At 48.5% G+C, this 17637-nt stretch overlaps 1 protein-coding gene across 7 annotated transcripts in view; it reads right to left on the bottom strand.

Annotated features, from left to right (window-relative positions):
• Positions 1 to 17637, bottom strand: part of FBXO10 (F-box protein 10) — an 83322-nt gene that overhangs the window by 19449 nt on the left and 46236 nt on the right. For all 7 annotated transcript variants that reach the window (XR_004350350.1, XR_004350349.1, XR_004350351.1 and 4 more), the window contains exons 5-10: positions 13797 to 13946; positions 11154 to 11290; positions 6383 to 6453; positions 4568 to 4720; positions 3106 to 3375; positions 1073 to 1383 (exon numbers count right to left, since the gene is read on the bottom strand). Coding sequence is in view for 2 of the 7 variants with exons in the window: in XM_032634798.1 (XP_032490689.1) it covers positions 1073 to 1383; positions 3106 to 3375; positions 4568 to 4720; positions 6383 to 6453; positions 11154 to 11290; positions 13797 to 13946 (1092 nt within the window). In the remaining 5 variants the exon portion in view is untranslated. The remainder of the gene's footprint in view (positions 1 to 1072; positions 1384 to 3105; positions 3376 to 4567; positions 4721 to 6382; positions 6454 to 11153; positions 11291 to 13796; positions 13947 to 17637) is intronic.

The raw sequence follows: 17637 nt of genomic DNA, 5'->3' as shown, positions 1-17637 counted from the left end.
GGGGAGCCAGGTAAGTGAATCACCAGTTATAAAACTGAGGGGTAAGAGCATGCTAGGTAGGTCAGCATTGAGCCATGCGAGCTCAGGGAAAGGCTATCGAGACCAGCCCAGAGAGAACCAGGAAAGGCTTTGTGGAGGAGGTGACGGGTAAGCGGTAGGAGTTTATCAGGTACAGAGCAGAGGAGAGTTGTTCCAGGAAGAAGGAACAATGTGCAAAGACCCAGCAGATGGGGTGTGAGCCACTGGCGACCCAACTGAGGCAACAGCGAGCCCTCCTCCCCTCCTCTGCTCCCACAGTGCTCGGATGCAAAGCCAAGGGATTCCTTACTCCTTGCTGAAGTCACTGACTCATGAAGTCACAAAGCCGAAAAGAGGCTTTGCGACTGTAACTTCACAAGGGCAGGGATTGGGTTTGTCTGGCTCAACACTGAAACCCTAGCACCCAGCTCAGTGCTTTGCGTAAAAACGGAGCTTGGGGCTCAAGGTCCTGTGGGGAAGAAAAACAGGCGAAGGAACAGACGCAGAGCACTGTGGGAAGTGCCCTGTGAAGGGTGGGCGTAAGCACCTTAAAAGTACAAAAAAAGGGCACCTCAAACAGCCTGGGGGGTCAGAAAGGGCTTCCAGAAGAAAGGGAGAGCCAAGCTGTAGGACTTGGTAGGTAGGAAAAGGGGAGAGAAGGCTACTCCGGGTATACAGGGAACAGTGGGTGCCAAGGCCCCGAGGCAAGACTTCTCTCCATTAAGCACATACTCCATACCGGGTCCTGTGCGAGATTATTCTGTTAGGAGAAGAGAGCTAAAATAGCCCTGATCTTGAACTGAAGACCACGAAGATACCTCGGGTGGCACCCCCGCCCCAGCTTCCTGCCAGTACCCCCTGTTCATCCTTCAGGGCCCAGTTCCCACGTCCCCTCTTGCGTGAAGTCCCCCTGCATCTCCCAGGCTGGGTTTCGGCAGCACCCTTGCAGAGTGCTGAGGGTTTAAGGTTCTGCTTCTCAGCAGAGAGGGCACGAGGGCTCTCCTAGGGCCATGCCCTGCATAGGCACACACATCACACACACACACATACATACCTTCGTGTCGGACGTGGGCAGCAGCTGCAGCCCGCTACCCCGGTTGCCAATGATGTCATTTTCAATGACAGTGCTGTCACCCTTGGTGATGATGCCATGGCCTCTGTTGTCATAGATACCATTGCCTCGGAACTCCACTTTGCACTGGGCCTCCACCTTGACCCCACTCTGGTGATTGCAGGAGATGCTGTTGTTGGCCACACGGGTGAGCTGGCTGCTCTGGGCCACAGTGATGCCTCTGTCCCCATTAGCATGGATCACGTTGGTGATGACATGCAGCAACTCACTACTCTGGACATAGAGTCCTGAAGCTGTGGGTAGAGGGGTTGGGAGCAGAGAAAACACAGGGTGGTCCCAGGGTCACTGCTGACAATACCACTAGGAAAAGCCTTCCCAGAACTGTGCACCCAGGAGAGGGGGAGGGGGAGGAGAGGTAGCAACATGTAGAACCAGCCTTTGGCGGTTGCATCTTCCAAGCTGGATGACAGAGCAGGAGAAAACCCAGGACCAGCAAGGAAACTCTGTTCCTTCTGCACCAAGTCCTCATTGAAGTGGCCAGGGAAACATGATGTGACGAGATTCCTTAGGCTCAGCTGGTCATCTGGCCCAGGCTCTCGTCCTGTGCTGGCATGCCTCCTCCAGCAGCCTCATCCTACCCCCATCTGCACCACCTGTGACAGGAGGCTCACTACCTGATCAAGGCTGCCCATTCCACCTCTAGACAGATACACCTGCTAGAAAGTTGTTTGTTTTGCTTTCCATTCTGAGCTAGAATCTGCCTCCCTACTATTCTGGGAAATTTTCTTATTTCTTAAGAAATAAGAAATTTCTTAGCGACACTATGTGTTTGTAGAAAAAAGCACAAAATCAGCAGGCTTAGAGGCGCGTGGGGAGAGACAGCATGGCAGGTGGACCCGGGGTAAGCAGGAGTTCTCCCCAGTGGTAAGAGGCACCAGCAGCACCAGGAGAAGGCTGTGGGAGGATGCCGACTGCGGGGTCACACGGGAGCATTCTGAGCTGTGAGCTTGCAACCCCGAACCTTTTGGTGCCAACTGCCTGTTGCTTCTCCTGGATTGGTTGAGAACAGCAAAATTAAATCAAGTATTTGTGGATTTACGTGGCTTTGCTTGTCCTACTGGACAGCATGGCCATGTAGAGGAAACCCTGAACTGGGAGGGGACAGAACTCATTTTCCAGATAAGTGGGCTGGGGCCATTGGCTACCCATCTCCCTGCCTCTGCCACTCCCAGGGGGATGAGTTTACTAGGGCCCAGGGACCTCTTTTTAACAAGCCTTCCTCCATCAGCCCCCCAGAGTAATTCTGATAATCAGCCAGGTTTGGGAGCTGTGAAGTTGGATGAAATTCACAATAATTTTTTTTCCAATTCAATAAACATCAAACACCTACTGTCATTTTTTAAATCAAGTTTAAGATAACATGGATTTTAAATACTCTTATTTTCTGTGTTCTCTAAGAAAGAAAAACCACTGCCAATTAAACCATGATATGCCATCAACTGTAAGGTGCATCTCATCAGAGATGTTAAAATGTGAAAAATGTGTCTCAGAATTGATTGGAAACGTGTCTGCCAGGTGTGGGATTGGTACTGAGGGGAGGGGGCACCAATAGGAGTGGGATTCAGTTCCTTGCCTCAAGTTCACAGCCTGTCAGAGTGGATGAAACAGCCACAGAAACAAATACAATCCCAGGCCCCCTAACAAGTGCCACTGGGGCTGCGGGAGAGCACAGGTCAAAGGAGAGAAGGACAGAGGGTGAGGGTGAATTTGCAGTGGGCTCTGAGGTCCGAGTTATTTGGGACGTGTGATGGGAGAAAGGGAATTTCAGGCAAGAGAAACAGCAAGAGAAAGGCAGGGTGGGATGGGTGGGAACAGAAAAGAATGGATTCAAGTCAAGGGCACGTGAAGTCCAGGGGGCTGGGGTACCGGGTAAGTGGCTGAAGAGGCTAGAAGGGCCTTAGGGCAGGCAGAGCACGGGAGGCCCTGGAGCAGAGGCTGTAGGGAGGGGCACTCACCTCCGTTGTGATTAACAGTGTTAGACTCGACCAGAGCTGTGGCGATGGGCCGGCGCAGCAGGTCGTCATCCTTCTCCAGCTCCGTCTCCCAGAGGGTGGCGTCCCCGTCCTCGCCGAAGTTCTCCTGGGCCACGTGGCCTCCAGGGGACTCCCCGGAGCCATCCTTCTGGCTGAACACTGCCACTCCATACACGCCATTGTAGCTAACGTGGTTGCTGGTGATGTGGGGTAGGCTAGACGACATCATCCACACACCACAGCCCTTATTAGCTGGGACAGTGAAAGGAGCTGGTCACTGAGGCCGAGTGATGGGCGAGGCAGCACCCAGTGCCTCCCCGAGAGGGGAAGCAGGAAAGGTGCTGGCCTAGAGACAGAGTCCCTGATTTGCAAATGGCCTCGGACAAGTCACTTTACGGCCTGGCTGCAGGCTTCTCCTTCATACAAGAGGGGTAATAACAAGTCAATCTCACAACAGCAATCATTCCATGGGGGTATAAAAGTGCTCTGGGAACTGTCAAGGCCCCACTTCCAGATGAGAAGCACACAAGCCCATGGTGACAGTGCCAAAGGGGCCCTCAGAGCTCATCCAGCCCAACTCCTCCCTGCACAGAGATGGAGGTGGCCTCAGTTTGAGTTCCAGCCCTACCACTTCCTAGCTGTGTGACACTGAGCAGGTTATTGAACCTCTCTGTGCCTCAGCTTCCTCACATTTAAAATGGGGTTACAAGAATTCCCTGGAAGTCCAGTGGTTAGGACTCCACACTTCCACTGCAGGGGGGCATGGGTTCAATCCCTGGTTGGGGAACTAAGATCACGTAAGCCACACAGTGTGGCCAAAAAATTAATTAAAAAATGAAATGAAATGGGTTTAGTAACTGTACCTACCTCAGAAGGTAGTCATGAGGATTAAATGTGCTAATGGATATAAAGGGCTTAGCAAGAGTCCAGAGCCTGAACGTAGGTTAGTATAATTATTATTATTATTAGAGATGCAGTCCAGAAAGATGGAAGCTTTGCCCAAAATCACAGAATGAGTGAGAACACTTTTCCTTCTACGATTACCCTATTTCTTCCATTATATTTTTAGTTCTCTGGATCAAAAGAAAGGATAAGAGAAGTCAGACGTCCATGTGTGAGAAATTAAATGGCCCTGGCCTTATGCAAGATCCACTCCTGCCTTTTGCTGTTTTAAGTGGGGGATAAAGCTCTCTGCTTTGCTGACCCCATGGGGTCAATCTGGATTAGAAGGTGATTTATGAGAGCTTTGTGCCTTCTATGTGGGTAAGTGGTAGGGTCTATGTGGCTGTGACCTGAGATGGATGCTGTTCTTTAAGATGAGATCTCTGAGGCCCAGGGAAAGGCAGCAACTTTCTCAGGACCCACAGGCTGGAGATGGAGCCTGGGCTGCCTGCCTCCAGGCTGGGCTGGGCCCCAAACCCCTCGCCCAGGAATGTGCCCTCACCGTAGATGGTGTTTCCTTCTAGCAGGCCTTTGCCTTCATCCCCGACAACAACACCATCGGAATAGCCAAAGCAGATGAGGTTGCTCCTGAGGATGGGGACCCCTCCTCGGCGGATGTCCACACCTCCCCACTGATTCTCCTGGATGACATTTTCTACGGGAAGAGGCAGAAAAGAGAGTCAAGAGTCACCTACAGTGCTGGCAACGAGGACTTGGACAGCTGATAGAAAGGCAAGTCTGGACAAAGACACCTAGGCCTTCCCGTCAGCAGTCAGCACCCCGAATCTTGTCTGGTGTTTGACTTTCTAGGGACTTGTCTACTGTCTGCTTTCCTCAAGGGCAACGTTCGTGTCTGTCTTGTGGTCTCCTACATCCCCAGCATCCACTGTACCCAGCGGCCTGGACGACTGATGACTAAGAACAGACTGGCTTTAGAGTCCCTGGACCAAGGCCAGGCAGGACTGTTCTGTCCTGGGGGGCTGTCCTTGGGAGGGCTGAAGCAGAATCCAGCCATTCCCCCACACGCCTGGAAAGGCGCTAGCCTGTCCTTCTCAGCCTCAGCTCTGGACTGACCACAGCCTTCCTCTCCTCTCCCCTCCACCATGTCTCTGGGAGTGAGCGGGCTGAGGAGCCAGAAGTTAGAAGGGGTGTCCTGCGACACTGCTTGCCCCAGCATGATGGCAGGGCAGACTCTCAGCCTCCTGCAACAGGACTGCAATGGCTCATGAGACCTTGTGTGGCTGGCCCCTCCCTGCCTGCCTCTGGGACCCCATCTCATACTCCTTGCCCCTGGCTCACCACACTGCAGTCAAATGAGCAACCTCTGTGCTCCTCAGGCATGCAAAGTCTGTTCCCACAGATAGGCCCGTGTGGAATCCTCGTTCTTTTCCTGCGCTCCTTCCCATCATCCAGCTTCTGGCTTACATGTCACCTTCTCAGAACGGCCTGCCCTGACCATACAATACTAAATACCCACACAGTTCCTCTATCACTTTATTTTAATTATCTGTAAAGCACTTATCACCCTCAGATATGACTTTCCCTGGGGAAAAAAATGCTTTTGTTTTTTTCCCCTCCTAAAATGTCAGTTCTTGACAGCAGAAATCATGTTTTGTTCACTGCTGTATCCCCAGCTCCCGCATACAGCATGTACTCAAAAAACGTCCAATAAATGAAGGAAGGCTGGATCCAGTCAGGGGGATTCACTGGCCCAATATTTACTGAATCTCCTTAATGTCCTAGGTATGGCTACGCTCTGGGCTGAGGCTACACTGACGTACCAGACAGACTTGATCCTTGCCTTATAGGATACAACAAAAGAGACTGACATTAAACAGATCACAAGAAATTAAGTAAAATGTCCTGCAGAGCAGGCCTACTGGGTAGAGTGAGTGTAGATGTATAATGGGAGGTCAGGGCAGACTTCCCCCAGGAAGTGACACTTAGGCTGAGACTCAAAGAATGAGCAGGAATTGGCCAGGCAGAGGAGAAATGGGGATGGACTGCCAGAGCAGGCACAAGCCCGTAAAAGCCAAGAGGAGGGATTCAGACAGTTTGTGTGGCATGAATGTTTCTGACAGTGTTATGTCAGAAACGGCCATCCATTCAGATCCTGTAAGCACCAGGCCTGGCAAAGAGCAGACGCTCTCTCCCTGCCTGATTAGCATGGCCAGTGCATGGAGCCGGCATCCCCAAGTGCTACCCACTATCAAGGAGGCCAGTGTGTCGAGGTGAAGGACTGGGTGGGTGGGAAGCCTGGGACGTTGGCTTGGCTGTGGTCACTGGGGGCTTCAGCTCCAGGCAGTCCCACTCCTACCTGTGATGAGGCCTCTGCCATTCTCATTCACAGCTATGCCGGCTGCGCTGCCCTTGAAAATGTGGTTCCGGCTAGAATGGAAGGAGAAGACAAAAGATGAGACCAGACCTATGTCATGTATCAAAGACAAAGCCCATCCAAGCTGCCTGCCTTCTTTTGTGGGCTTCCCAGATGGCTCAGGTCCACAGGGGCATGAAGCACCTCCTCAAGCCCCAGAAGCCAGGCAGTTAGCAATCTTCAGTTACCACTGACCCCAAATAACCTACAACTATGCCACAGAAGCACATATCATTATATCCATGTCTCTGCAGCCTCTCTGGACTGTTAGCCACATGTAAACACCATTATTTTGTTTTACTTTTTATTGACGTACAGCTGCTGTACCGTATTATCTAAGTTACAGGTGTACAACACAGTGATTCACGATTTTTAAAGGTTATCCTCCATTTATAGATATTATAAAATATTGGCTATATTCCCTGTGTTACACAATATACCCTTGTAGCTTATTTTATACCTAATAGTTTGTACCTCTTACTCCCCCACCTCTATATTGCCCCTCCCCGCTCCCCACTGGTAACCAGTAGCTTGTTCTCTGCATCTGTGAGTCTGCCTCTTTTTTTGTTATATTCACTAGTTTGTTGCATTTTTTTAGATTCCACATATAAGTGACATCATACAGTATTTGTCTTTCTCTGTCTATTTCACTTAGCATAATGCCCTCCAAGTCCATCCATGTTGCTGCAAATGCAAAATTTCATTCTTTTTGATGGCTGAGTAGTATTCCACTGTGTTTATATACCACATCTTCTTTATCCACTCCTCTGTTGATGGACACTTAGGCTGCTTCCATATCTTGGCTATTATGAATGATGCTACTATGGACACTGGAGTGCATGTATCTTTTTGAATTAGTGGTTTTGTTTTCGGATATATACCTAGGAATAGAATTGCTGGGTCATATGGTAGTTCTATCTTTAGTTTTTGGAGAAACCTCCATACTATTTTCCACAGTGGCTGCCCCAATTTACATTCCACCAACAGTGTACAAGGGTTCCCTTTTTTCCACATTCTTGCCAATACTTGTTATTCGTATAAACACCATTTTAAACAAATGTCATCATGGTGCATGATCACAGGTAAAGTCTTGGTAGTGTCAAGAATTCCTAGGAGGCTGTGTTAAGCTTGTCTGGGAGTGATTTATGTCCCTGAATCAGACTCTGCCTGTAACAAGCCTACTGTCTTCTGTTTGTATCCAGCAGCTACTCTTTAGCTTATTTTCTGTTAACTCAGTCGCCTATCCACTGAATGAAAACATAAAATAATGACATGCCTTATAAGAAGAAAACCAGATTTTAAAAAGAGGGTTTTAAGAACATCAGACAACACATATGTGAAACCCCGTGGGTTGGGCTACACACAGCCCTACTACCATGGCAAGGCCTCGTGAATGTGTTCCTTAGAACCAGACACCTGAGCATGTTAAAGGACATGCATTTCTCTCCAGTCTCTCTACCTTGGTTTCTTGCCTGTAAATACAGAGCCAGTCACACCCAGACCCTAGCAGAACTGGGTTATTCCTGGAGCATACACATTTGCTGTTTGTTACTTTTACTACCAGGAATGCTGTGTTCTCCTTCCCTACTGGAGGGGCACCGGCCCCCTCTCTTAGGAGGTGCCCTCCCACTTCCTACCATGCATGCAGCGGAAGGATTTAGATCCAAATATTCACCTGGCTCTTCAGAGCCTAACACAGGGCCTGGCTCCTCACAGAACCCCAGTGATCAGCAGTTGGCTGATAAGTCTTCCCATCTCCTAGGGCAGGGTCCAAATGGTTTACTTCCTTCGGGGGAAGTCAAATGCCAACTGCATCTACATTATGTGTTTGGAGTAGAACAAGGTTAAAAACATCCTTATGTTTTTATTCAGACAGATCTGAAGTATCTGCTTTGATGTGACTACAATTTAATCAGCTGATGGATACTGTGGGCTTCTAGAATTCAGGGTCAGATGTAGTCCTTGGGCAAGGCACGTCTCATCCATATTTCTGAGAGCTGTGCCATAGCAGCAAATGCATGAGTGGTATACTTTTAATACAAATCTCACTTACCTTCAGAAAGGATCCATGGCCACTTGGAGAAACATGTATGTGTGTATACATAGGGTGGGCAGAACAAAGATAAAAGAGGTATCAGAAAACAGTAGGAAAAGGGGACAGATCATTGTTCCAAGAACCAAGGATGGGATATTAACGACAGATGAGCCAGTCGGAGTCCTGTGCTTCCTTTCAGCCAAGGCAAAAAAAGAGAAACACCATAGGTTATATAACTCACCGGCAAAAAAATATGCTGTGGTTTGCCTTATCTAGGCCACTTCAGGGATCTCGAAATTCATTCTGTATCCTCCCACAGATCCCTATCCGCCATCACAGAGAAACATAAAGGAAAAAAGCACAACCTATTCTCTCAAAGCGACTGTTTTAAAAACACAAGACACTGATCTCGTTGTAATATTCCTTGCTCAAAACCCTTCAACAGTTCACCAGCACCCTCAAGTTCTGGGTGTATGGCTGATATAACAAATTACCACAAACTGAGTGGCTTACAACACCACAAATTCATTATCTTCCAGTTTAGGAGGCCAGAAGTCCAAAATGGATCTGATGGGGCTAAATCAAGGTGCCAGCAGACCTGTATTCCTTCTGGAGGCTCTAGGGAAGAATCCATTTATTGTCTTTACCAGCTTCTAGAGGCTGCCCATATTTCCTGGCCTGTGGCCTCATCACTCTGACCTCTGCTTCTGTTGATACATTTCCTTCTCTCTGACTCTGACTCTCCTGCTTCCCTCTTCTAAGGACCCTTGTGATGACACTGGGCCCACCTGCATAACCCAGGATACTCTCCCCATCTCAACGTACTTAGTCACATCTGCAAAGTCTCTTCTGCCTTGTAAGACAGCATATGCACAGGTTCCAAGCATTAGGAAATGGATACATCTGGAGCGCCATTATTCTACCCACCACATTTGGTATTCGAGGTCCTCCGTGCTCCAGCATCAACCCCACTTTGTAGGCTGATCATCTACTCAGCGCCCCCGGGCATCCCATGCCCAGACATACCACCACATTTTTTACACCATTTTCCCTGGACATACCCCAAATTTCACTGCCCCAGGCCCAGAATGCCTTTTCTATGGCCATAAAATCCACCTCAGCCTTCAAGCACAACTCAAATGTCAGCGCCCCACGTGCCCTGCCCTGACTTGCTCAGCTGAAATTGTGGCTGGGCTCCTTCTGCACCTGCATGAAGACCTATAAAGCATATGCTTTGGTGAGTCTTCCCTCATGGCTCCTGTCCCCAGAAGGAGACTGCATGCTCCATGGAGGAGAGACTATTTGTACACACTTTTTATACTGCTGTTCCTTTACATGGAATAAACCCTCAAATGTGTGTTAAATGAATGACATGCATACATGCAAACCCATACTCTTATCTTAAGGCAATAATGCAAAAGATGGAAAAAGAGCTCTGTGATCACTAATTGCTTTTAGTAAGCTGTCTATAATAGCGAAAAAATAGAGGCCTAACAGTAATAGGTCCCGCAAGCCATGCAGCGTGGCCAAAAAAAAAAAAAAAAAAAAAAATCCAGAGGAACAGTAATAGGACTGGTTCAAACATGAGGGAATATCAAAACAATGGAACAGTTCTGAAACTGTCCAAAGTGATAAATACAAAGGTTCTGCAACAGCATGGAAAAGTACACATGCAATAATGCAGGGGAAAACTCTCAGAATACATTTGCTGAACATTAATGCCAGATGCCAGTGATTTTTGTAAACTGCAGACATAACTGTGTGGGTCTTCTACTCCAAACCTCAACGTTCAAGCTGCAGTGACCAAAGGATCCAAGATTATCAGGGACAGTCCCAATTTAAGATGTTTTATACTAACGTCACAACTTGTGTCAGACTTTTTCTCAAGTGCCAGTGGGCCGTGTGCTTTTTTACCCCTGAATCTGCTGCGCTCTGCTGCTTTACTCAAGCTGCTTCCTTTACTAGGAATGTCCACTCCCCATCTCCATGAGAGTCCAAAAGCTCTACCTGTATTTCAAAGTCTACCTCCAATGCCACCTCCCAAATGAGGCCTCCTACAGCCCCCTAGTCAGAATGATTCCCCCTCTCTTGGTACCACTTTGATAGTATTTAATCACAGTCTGTGCCATATGACAGATGGGGAGGCAAATCCACGGCCCCTCCCACCTACAGCTTACACCACTGACTGATCACAGCATGCTTTCATGCTGAGGTCAGATGTAGCCTCCAGATCTTAATACAGCATCCCAGGTAGCCAAAATCAACTGACCAGAGTTGTCAGGTGAGTTGAAATCTCTATGTCATTCCTATTTTAGCATTATTTCTGAGCACACATGTCCTCCAGACTAAAATAAGCTCCTAGGGAGCGGAGTCTGCCCTTGTTTACCTTTGTTATCATTACTAGAAGTGCTCAGTAATGTTTGCTAGGCCCCACCTAGTTAACTGGAAGGAAGCACAGACACAAAAGCACAGAACACAGATGCAATACCACAAAAGGTTGTGTGACTGAGGTGGGATTATGGGTGAAGTCTGTCTCTTCCCTGCTTGCATCTGTACAGTTGTTTTCATAAACAAAAATGGTTTCAAATGAAGCAAAGACAGAGAGTAGGGAAACACAGAGATCAGAGAGGAAAGAGGGACCATGGGTGAGCAGGATGGTCTGGGTACAGTGGCACATACCTCACAACTGGATTTCCGTGGTACAGGATGTAAATGCCAGCCTCCTTGTTTGAAAAGATTTGATTATTCCGGATGATGCCTTTCCCATTGCCAAGGACAACAATGCCAGAGCGAAGGCCGTGGTGGATCTGGTTACACTGCAAGTGAACACGGGACACCACAGAAGGCAACTCAGACACGCCACTGAGAAGCAGAGTGCTCATTGCTGCCCCACAGCAGGGCCAGGATGAACCAGCAGAGAAAACTACGTTGCTGGAAGATCCCTAGCACAAAACAAAGTGAATGGGCTTCCCTGGTAGCACGGTGGTTAAGAATCTACCTGCCAATGCAGGGGACATGGGTTCGAGCCCTGGTCATGGAAGATCCCACATGCCGCGGAGTAACTAAGCCCATGCACCACAACTACTGGGCCTGTGCTCTAGAGCCCGCGAGCCACAACTACTGAGCCTGCGTGTACAACTACTGAAGCCTGTGCACCTAGAGCCTGTGCTCCACAAGAGAGGCCACCACAGTGAGAAGCCTGCACACTGCAGTGAAGAGTAGCCCCCGCTTGCCGCAACTAGAGAAAGCCCGTGCGCAGCAACAAAGACCCAACGTTGCCATAAAGTAAAAAAATAAATAAAATTTAAAAAAAAGAAACAACAACAAAAAACAAAGTGAATGGACGCGGCCCTGCCCTCTGCACAGGTGCACACGTTGACACCTATGAGGCAGACTCCTAAGAGAGGAGTCTTCCCCACCCAGACTCTTGGGACGTAGTTATGCTGGCACTTCCTGCTGAGGGCTCCTGCCCTTCATCTGCGATGCACACTACTTAAAATTTCTGAGCCTCCAAGGAGTCCCCAAAACACACGATCATTGGCTAGGCCATGTCACCCCAGGGCCCAGGGCGCCCACCTCTCAGAAGGGGGCAGTGCCCCAGTACATGGGAACTTTGGCTAAGCGCAGTCCCAAGGGGCCACCCAGGGAAGGAGTGGGTCACTGGCTTCTAGTCTTCCCTTCTTATTCGGGGGGGATCTGTGGAAGGTACAGCCCCAGGGAGCTTAGGTGTCCCATGAGGCATGAGGTCACCAGGTGTACGAGCTATAATGACCCTTGGAGATTTTCATACCGTGCAAATGGGAAACAGGCCCAGGGTCATATAGTATGTTTGTGGCAGGGCCGGATCTGAAACCTAGTTTTTCTGTTTCCCAGTCAGTTAGTTGCTTTTGGACAGTGATGAAAATTTTAGGTTATAATAAATTATAATAAAATTGTTTCACTCTGATTGCTAATTTATAGCCTAAATACAATCCTATATTTAAACCAAAAAGCTAGTTGTTTCTCTTCCAAAATTATTTAATGGAAACAAAGTTCTAGTTTGCTTTAAAGTGTTTCATGCTGCAAGCTCTCCTATTCTCACTCACTTTTCAGATTTTCCCCTGAAGGATTTGGCAGACTCACCAGAGTAACCGCTGCCTACAGAAGTCCCTCACAGGGTTGAAAAGCACAGGGAGAGAGGTGTAAGCAATGGTATTTCTATCCTGCACTGTTTCACAAAGGCAGGTAATACTCCCTTCCCCCTCCACCTGCTAAACTGTCCTGTCCCCCCATCCCTGGGAAGGCAAACTCCTCTCATCTCTCTGGCAACAGTGGCAATAATCTCCTAAGCCAAGGCCATGCATCAAGTATCAGCTGCACGGCAGAAAGAGTGAGAGGAAGGGGCCGGCAGAGGACACTGGCCAGGCATGTCTCTTGAAATATCGTTAAGAACTTGCCTTTCTCTGCATTTGCAAGGGCAGTCTAGATATACTGGGTTAAGAACATCCACCCTGAGTCAGACTGCCTGGATTCAAAGGTCAGTGCTAGCACTAGATGTGTGATTTAGGGCCAGGTCCCTAGTGTCTTTGTGCCTCCGTGTCTTCACCTATGAAATGGGAATAATAATAATTCTATCTCACAGGGTTGTGTGAGAGTTAAACCATGATTAAATAAATATATACCAAGTGCTTAGAACAGCATCTGGCATATAATAAGCACTATGTATAGGATGGATATTATTTTTCCAAGCCCATAAAAAGTCCACTATGTTTCTCAATTTCTGGGAAACCTGTCTCTCAGAGAAGGCTGGAGCAAAACTATGGGGCAGGTCTTTCATGTCACTGGTCTCACATTCTAGGATTTTAAGTAGTTTTCACACTGGCTAAGATCAAACTCACTATGGCCTCACGATATCCACGAAACAAGTTATCTTCAGAATAAATATCCTACGTGTCCTTTTAATAGTAAAGAATGAACTAATTTGTTGTTTTATTTTTGATCCAAGTGTCTTTCATGGCAGACATATCTTTAATCTTACCGAACTCAAAGCCCACAAGAGCATATCAGGGCTGAGGAAGGGAAGGTCCTGTGAATTTCCCTGTCTATCCAGTCCTCCTCCTTGCTAGGGGAGACTGCAGGGACGTACGTGGCTTATGCAAAGTCACTCTCAATACTTGGAGAAAGAGACCCAGAGTCACAAGGACACACAGAGAAAAGGGCAGGAACTACCTGCAAACAGGAAGCAACAGAAATTCAAGATGGCAACATTTGCTTAAACATCCTCAGAAAAGGTTTCTGAGTACCAAGAGCCACCCTGAAAGGGCAAGAAGATGGAGGAAGTACCAGAATGAGAGGGTTGGACTTTTTCCGGATGTCTACGCCGGCCTCCGCGTTGTCATAAATGTTGTTGCCGGCGATCAGGCCTCCGCCCTCCAAGCGAAGAAAGATGCCTGACGCTCTGCAGTGGTGAATGTGGTTCCTGAGCATGATGATCTAGGCAGAGAAGAGAGAGCCATTCATTTTCCTGTCACAAAGGTATTTTAAAAAACTGCTTGGGGAATACCTGAGTCTTCCTTCCCGTCTGGTCCGTGCAGTTCTACCTGATGCCAGACCAGCCACTCTCCGCCGTGTGCTCATGGGGACTGAGCCGTTTCCGTGTCCTTCCTGGCTTTGCCCTACAGGCACTGCACCAACCTCACGCCAGTTCTTTACTAAAACCTGGATGGAAGCCTGGCCCTGAGCTCCACATTCACAGCCTCTGAGCAGGATAAATAACTGGATGACGGCATGGAAAGGATGCTTGGAGAAGGTGGGATTTAGTGGTCTGCAAACTCTACATGCAGTACAGTTACGTGAAGATTTCCAGTGGTCCAAGGGCACAGCTACTTTGAATGGAATTGAGTGCCAGATCCAGCACTTCCACACACGCCTTTGCTGAACTTCACCTGCCTGAGGAAGCACCTGAGGGTAAAGTACCTCGTAGGCTGTCCTCTCCCACCTTCCCTTTTGCTTTCCACTTTTAAGACAAATACCCATTCTTGCCCGCTCTGCATCTCTTTTGCTGTATTATTATCCTGGGGTGGAAAAACCAATGGAACTCCAAGCTAAGAGACAATTGCAAGTGTTGGTATAAGATAAAGAAGCCTCTTTAAAACAAGGTACCATAACTCAGTAAACAGCTTATTAAGGGGATGCACTGCCACTTACATTCTCTTTTTAGCAATACTAAAAATCTAGAATACATATTGTTTTAAACAACTATGTATTAACAATGAAATGTTCTACGTTAAGGTAAATTGTGTACTAACAATAAACACTGTACTACATTAGGATAAAACTCTGGGAGGGGTAAAGTATAATGGAAGTACAATTTCAAGGAGAAGCTTTCTGCTTAGAATGGGGAAAGTTGGAAAGAACATTGCTCCCACACTTACAACAAGAAGATTCAAAAACATAACCTTTCTTGAATCCATCAGCGAGCTGAGGTTGCAGGACAACCAACTAGCCTGGAACCTAAGGGAACAGGTACCTTCAAGGACACGAGATGTGAGCACTTGTTTGTCTGAAAAGACACATGCCATACTGGCCAGTAAGAAGAGTTCAGCTAACCGTTTCCATGAACTGTTAAAGGCCAGCTGTTAACTAGTGAGAGCACAGAAGCCCCGGGAGCAGCTGCATCTATTCACTTCTCCATGGACCTCGCCAGGTGCTCATGGAGAAAGACTGAGGGCAGGACGAGAGACGGGAGACAGCCTCCCTCCTGGTGGGCGCTTGGGGAAAGTACAGCCAGTGTGGGAAAAGTACAGCCACTGTGGGAAAAGCACTAAGCCCCTCCTGTCCCAAAGAACAAGCCTTAAGCAGCTGGGGGAAGGGCAGCAAACCCTGTGGCTCTCAAGGGAGGGAACAGAAAAAAAATTAACGCTTTACCCCTGAGGGAGGTGGGAGGAAAATATCTTGGGCCTCGATCATTAGAGCCCCCCTAGTGCTGAGGGGTGAGGCAGGACCACTGAAAAGGGCCTAGTGCCAAGGTCCTAAATCCACCGACACAGCACCTTCCTAGGACTAAATATAAATGCAGACACGAGAGGCTCCCTATCACCCACTGTTGCCACCAGGCTGGCCAGCCAGAGCCATGGCAGTGGCCTGCTGCTGGGAGGGGCAAGAGCACGGAGGAGCAGATGCAAAGGGAAGAACTAAAACAGAAAAGTCCACTGGCAAACCAGCCAAAGTAATGCAGGAGGAACCAGGAGCCTGTGGTTCACTGAAGGTAATCGTAACAACAAAATCCAAGCGTCACAGAAGAGGCATGCCCATTCCCACACATAAACACCATTTACCTCTGTCTCCACCGTCTATACAAGATACCTCACTTCCAACTAAAAATTACCAGATACCCAAAGAAGCAAGAAAAAAAAAATCAAGGTCAGTGATACTTTTCTTCATTCCCTCTGCCAGCCTCTACCCTCTCGGGAATGTTCTGGAGGGCAGAGGTAGGGCGGTTGCCCTCTGGCCACTGGATCAAGGGCTTGCTCCTGGCCACAGGGACCAGCTCAGTAAGCCGGCACTCCCGCCCACAGCTCCCCACTTGTATTAATGCCATTTGATATATGTGTTCCCGGAAGCTGCGTACTCATGAGACACCACGGGTTGTTTTAGTCAAAAGCCAGCCAAAATCAGCTTTTCAGGTTCCTTTTTGGAGACTCACTAGGAACAGTTGGCTGCACAATTCCTGCTACAAGTTCCCTGGGGGCAACAGTTCCAGAGGGCTACAACGAAAGCTGTTTAACTTTTTGTCTCTCCTTGTCCATGACTCCAATTACCACCTGCTCCCAAGTCTGCATGTCAGGGCACATCTCTCTTCAAAGCTCCAGCCCCCCGTAACCAGATGGCACCTCTGCCTGATGTCACTGATGCTCCAAACTCAACGTGCCCAGAACTGCACTCAGCATCTTTCTCTCCACATCCTAACCTTCTCGGCTTCTCAGTTCCTGCCTTTGCCTCAGCCACTCACACCAGAAATCTAGGCCACATAACCTCGACCACTCCCCTCCCGAGGTTCTCCTCGCCACCTCTCCTGACTGCCCTGTTCCTCCTCTCCATGTACGGACCCTAATTATCCACTGCCCCGCACTGATTGTGTCTCCAGTCTTGTTCCCCTCCACTCCATTCCACACAAAGCTGACAGAGCTTTCCAAGTGCTTTGCCAATATTATGGCACTGGATCCTCACAAACCCCCCAGTCGAAGAAGTGGGGCAGTATTTCCATTTCACACGAGAGGAAGGTAACGTTCACAGTGAATTAGAGGAGAAGTGAGACTCAAACCTAGGAGCTATGTCATGCTTCCTTCTAAAAGGCCATGTCTTTCCTCTTAGAAGCCTTTCCCATCCTGAGCTGTTACTGTCCTTGGTGCCTGAGGGGGTTGCAGGTACAAGGTGCTGATGGCATGCAGAGCAGGATGATCCATTCTTAGTATGAAGTCCATACATCTCAACGGGGCTTTCTAGGCCCTGGGCAAGGTGGATTCTGCTTACCTCCCCTGCTCATTTTCCAACGGTCCCCACCACACTGCTGAACTTGGCCTCACATCCAGGCCCCAGCACAGGATGTCTGCTGCCTGAACCCTCACTGTGCACCTCCTTTTCACCACACGCAGCCCATTTTCCTTGGTTCTCCTCACCTCATCCTACTCAACTTAGACATCTCCTCGTCTGGGAAGCCTTCTCAACTACCCACACAGTTTGGATCACAGGCAGCGATCACGTCTCCCAAAATTATCTTGCATCCAGGCTAAAGAGCCCTTGTTCCTTCTACTAGGAGTTGGGTGACATATTTGAGAAGCAGCATAACATAGAGAAAGGAGGTAGAAGACCTGGGTTCTAGTCCCCATTCTGTTTGGCCTCTAACCTGCTGTGTGATCCTGAGTGAGTCACCTTCCTCCCCAGGCCTACTTCCTCTTCTGTAAAATGGGAAGAATAGTTTCTGCCTCATCCAAATCAGATGATGGACATGAGGCAAGCGTGTGTTATAAGATTAAAAGATGATTTTTTAAAAAAATGCATACTAGCACCATCCAAGCCCTCCTGCGTACAGCCACTGAAGCCCTCTCACCACTCAAAAATCATGTTCCTTGTGACCCAGCGAGGCCTCATGGGTCTGTACAGTAAGCCTTATGACAGCACCTTG

This window comes from Phocoena sinus, chromosome 6 (assembly GCF_008692025.1).
Source record: "Phocoena sinus isolate mPhoSin1 chromosome 6, mPhoSin1.pri, whole genome shotgun sequence".
In the NCBI taxonomy this organism is placed as follows: Eukaryota; Metazoa; Chordata; class Mammalia; order Artiodactyla; family Phocoenidae; genus Phocoena; species Phocoena sinus.
This window is presented reverse-complemented; position numbering and strand designations above follow the sequence as displayed.